The 4,310-nt window shown below is 64.3% G+C and overlaps 1 protein-coding gene across 1 annotated transcript; it reads left to right on the top strand.

The window, feature by feature from the left end:
* The first annotated feature begins 2,178 nt into the window (after positions 1-2,178).
* LOC141026958 (uncharacterized) lies at positions 2,179-2,796 on the top strand. The gene has a single exon (XM_073503854.1). The coding sequence runs from the start codon at positions 2,179-2,181 to the stop codon at positions 2,794-2,796; it is 618 nt and encodes a 205-aa protein (XP_073359955.1).
* The last annotated feature ends 1,514 nt before the right edge of the window (positions 2,797-4,310 follow it).

Here is a 4,310-nt window from a genome sequence, read left to right as displayed (position 1 = left end):
TCCTACGCCGACGAGTCCGTCGCACCGGCGGACAACATCGTCGGCACGCTTGCTGCCTCCTTCGCCGCGCTGCGCATCTCTGATGCGTTCGCGGCCAACGAGTACCCCAACGAGGTGCTCAGCTACTCCGACTCTCCCCTCTCCCTTGACGGCGGCGTTTCCGCCGGGGCAATGGACGTCCTTGTGGAGGTCTTCGTCACCGGCGACGGCGCCTCCTCCTCGTCGAGCAAGACGAGGAAGGCTGCCGAAGCCAGGGCCGCAGCGGATCGGATCGAGCCGTCCGATCCATTGCGCGCTGCGATGTAGAGCCTCCGCATCCCCATCTGCATCGATGTCGACGCCACCAACATCGCTGAGGCCCGAACCCAGCTCGAGGAAAGGCGCCAGCAGATGCTGGACCTATCTGAGACACTCGCTGCCACTCAGCGTCGCCTAGACGCCGCTCAGCTGTAGCGCGACGCCGCCTACGGATTCACGCCCGCCGCGGCCGAGCCAAGCCGGGTCGCCGATGTGCGTGCCCGGGGAGGAGCGATCGGCCGGGCCCTCGGCGCCGTCCCAACCGTCTACGAGACCCCAGCGAAGAACATGCGCGCTGCCCAGGCAGCCGCAGTCGGCCTGGACCAGCTTGCAGGTGAGGAGCTGAAAGATCGCATCGGGCGGATGCGTGAACTCCTCCACGCCACCAACACCCAGCAGGACCGCCTCAACCAGCTCGCCAAGCTGGCGGGATCCGGCTCTGCCCGCCTTGGTGGGCCCGGTGAATTTCTGCACACCGCTTCCTCGCCACCCGGCGAGGCGCACTCCGGCCGAGCCCGGACTCGGCGCTACCCGGCCGCTACAGCCGCCGGCGGATTGGGCGACGAGCCCGTCCCAGAGACTCAGCGGGGACCCGGCCAGCATGGCCGGCGTCCGGCTCCAACCGACCTGGCCCCCCGTGGCCTGGCTGCAAGTCGACTCGGCCCGCGCGCCATCGACGACGCCGACGCTCGCCACCGCCTCGATCAGCTCGCTCGCTCCCTGGAGGTGGAGGAGAGCGGCGCTATCGGGCTGGCGTGCTTCGGCCCGCGCATCCGGGAGGAGCCCTTCCCCAAAGGATTCATGCTCCCCCGCGACACCCCTAAGTACAACGGGATGGTGAAGCCAGAAGACTGGCTCACCGACTACACCACGGCCATTGGCATCACCGGTGCCAATCGTCGTCTCGCCGTGCGCTACGCGCCGCTCATGCTCCAAGGGTCGGCCCGCACATGGTTGAACAGCCTGCCGATGGGCAGCATCAACACGTGGGTGGACTTCGAGGAAGCCTTCGTCCGCAACTTCACGGGGACCTACAAGCGACCCGGCCGCCCTAGCCAGCTCGCCATGTGCGTGCAAGGGCCTACGGAGACCAGTCGTGAGTACCTCGCACGCCGGACCGAGCTCCGGAACAGCTGTGAGGGCGTCCATGAAGTCCAGGCGATCCAGTACTTCGTCAGCGGGTGCCGAGACGACACCCTCCTCAAGCACAAGCTCTTACGCTCCGAGCCGGCCACCATGGCCGCGCTCATGGTGACGGCGGACAAGTACGCCAACGCCGACTCCGCCATGAAGATCCAGGTGGCGCTGGATGAAGCCACCAAGGCGAAGCCGGTTCCCCCTCCGAAGCCGGCCGACGAAAGCAGTCGGCAGAAGCATCACCAGAACAACAAGCGCAAGGCCGACCAACCGGCGCCGCGTCACGACAACCGGCTCGTCGTGGCCACCGAGCCCGCGGCGGACCCGACGGCGAAGCGCCGGCAAACCGGCAAGACGGCATGGCAACCCGCCATGAGCTTCGAGCAGATGCTGGACGCCCCCTGCAAGCACCACAGCGGCGCAAGACCCTCCACGCACACGCTTCGGCAGTGCGCCATCACCAAGCGCATCATGAGGGGCGACGTCCCGCCCCCTCCGGCTCCGGCTCCAGGCGCGGGACAGCCGCCTCCGCCTCCACCGCCGCCTCCAGCTGGCGGCGCGATGCGCGACGATGCCTACCCAGGCCAGAGCGCGGCCTACATCGTCTTCACCAGCCTCGGCGACGACAAGCACAGCGAGCGCCTCCTTCGGCAGGAGGTGAACACCGTCGTCCCGGCCAAGCCAGAGTTCATGCATTGGTCGGATCGCCTGATCACCTGGACCCGGGAGGATCACCCGGCAGTCATGCCGAGTCCGGGTGGTTACGCCCTCGTCCTCAACCCCACCATCGTCGCGTGGCGCACATACAAGTTCTCCCGAGTCCTCATCAACGGCGGCAACAACATCAACATCCTCTACCGCGACACGATGACCAAGCTCGGCCTCAAGGCCGAGGACCTGGAGCCAACCCGGACGATCTTCCACGGCATCGTGCCCGGCCTCTCCTGCTCCCCCATTGGCTGGGTCCGGCTAGATGTCCTGTTCGGTGACAGCAGCCACTTCCAGCGCGAACCGATCTGGTTCGAGGTGGTGGACCTATCCAGCGTGTATCACGCGTTGTTGGGCCGGCCCGCGCTCGCCAAGTTCATGGCGGTTCCCCACTACGCATACCTGAAAATGAAGATGCCGGGTCCGAAGGGCCTCATCACCATCACTGGCGATTACCGCAAGTCCCTCGAGTGCGCCCGAGACGGCGCCAAGTTGGCCGAGTCGCTGGTCATTGCCGAGGAGCAGCGCCAGCTCGACCGGATTGTCGCCCTGGCAGGTGAGGCCTCCAAGGAGGCCAAGAAAGTGAAGCTCAACCCAGAAGACCCCAGCTGCAGCAAGTACGTTGTCATATGCGCCCGCCTCGACGGCAAATAGGAAGGCGAGCTCGTCGACTTCCTCCGTGAGAATCGGGATATATTCGCATGGACGCCCAAGGACATGCTAGGTATCCCGAGGAAGTACGCCGAGCACAAACTTCACGTCCGCAAGGACGCCAAGCCTGTCCGTCAACCCCTACGACGATTTTCCGAAGAGAAGAGAAGAACCATTGGTGAAGAGGTCGCCAAGCTTTTGGCGGCCGGCTTCATAATGGAAGTGTTTCACCCCGAGTGGCTGGCCAATCCAGTCCTCGTCCTGAAGAAGAACAAGACCTGGCGCATGTGTATCGACTACACCAGCCTCAACAAGGCCCGTCCCAAGGATCCGTTCGCCCTCCCGCGGATCGACCAAGTCATCGACTCGACCGCCGGGTGTGAGCTCCTGTCCTTCCTGGACGCTTACTCCGGCTACCACCAGATCAAGCTGGACCCGGCCGACACCCTGAAGACGTCCTTCATCACGCCCTTTGGGGCGTATTGCTACATCACCATGTCGTTCGGCTTGAAGAACGCCGGCGCCACCTTCCAGCGCTGCATGCAGAAATGCCTGCTGCCGCAACTCGGCGGCAATATCCATGTATACGTGGACGACATCATGGTGAAGACCAAGCAGCACCTCACGCTCCTCGATGATTTGAAGGAAACCTTCGCCAACCTCCGCGAATACAAGGTCAAGCTTAACCCGGAAAAATGCGTCTTCGGCGTCCCGGCCGGAAAGCTACTCGGCTTCCTCGTCTCGGAACGCGGCATTGAGGCAAACCCGGAGAAGATCAAGGCCATAGAGCGCATGCGCAAGCCGGCTCGGCTGCGCGATGTCCAGAAGTTCACCGGATGCTTGGCCTCGGTCAGCCGGTTTCTAAGCCGGCTGGGTGAGAGGGCGCTACCCCTGTACCAGCTGATGAAGAAGACGAGCCCGTTCGAATGGAACGGCAAGGCAGACGAGGCCTTCCAAGATCTCAAGCGCATGCTCTCCACCGCACCAGTCCTGGCCGTGCCGACCGACAAGGAGCCGCTGTTGCTCTACATAGCCGCGACCTCGCGGGCGGTCAGCATGGTGCTGGTGGTCGAGCGACCAGAGAAGGGCAAGATCCAAGACGTCCAGCGCCCGGTCTACTACCCGAGCGAGGTGCTCTCCATCTCCAAGCAAAACTACCCGCACTACCAGAAGATGTGTTACGGCGTGTACTTCACCGCCAAGAAGCTGAAGCAGTATTTCCAAGAGCACGTCGTCACTGTGGTTAGCACGGCGCCTATCGGAGAAATCATCGGGTGCCGGGATGCCTCTGGCCGGGTTGCCAAGTGGGCGATCCAGCTAGCCGGCCACACCATCCTCTACGAGCCCCGCACCGCGATCAAGTCTCAAGCCCTGGCCGACTTCCTCGTCGACTGGGGCGACACCCAGTACTTGCCGCCGCCTCCCGACTCGACGGATTGGCGCATGCACTTCAACGGGTCCAAGATGCGACTCGGCTTGGGGGCCGGCATCGTACTATCGTCCCCGAAGGGCGACCG

This window comes from Aegilops tauschii, chromosome 7 (assembly GCF_002575655.3).
Source record: "Aegilops tauschii subsp. strangulata cultivar AL8/78 chromosome 7, Aet v6.0, whole genome shotgun sequence".
Taxonomy (NCBI): Eukaryota; Viridiplantae; Streptophyta; class Magnoliopsida; order Poales; family Poaceae; genus Aegilops; species Aegilops tauschii.
The sequence above is the reverse complement of the archived record's forward strand: the minus strand, read 5'-3'. Positions and strand labels throughout refer to the sequence as shown.

Coding starts and splice junctions, on each gene's coding strand:
- LOC141026958 (XM_073503854.1), top strand. CDS start 2,179: ATGCCGAGTCCGGGTGGTTACGCCCTCGTCCTCAACCCCACCATCGTC.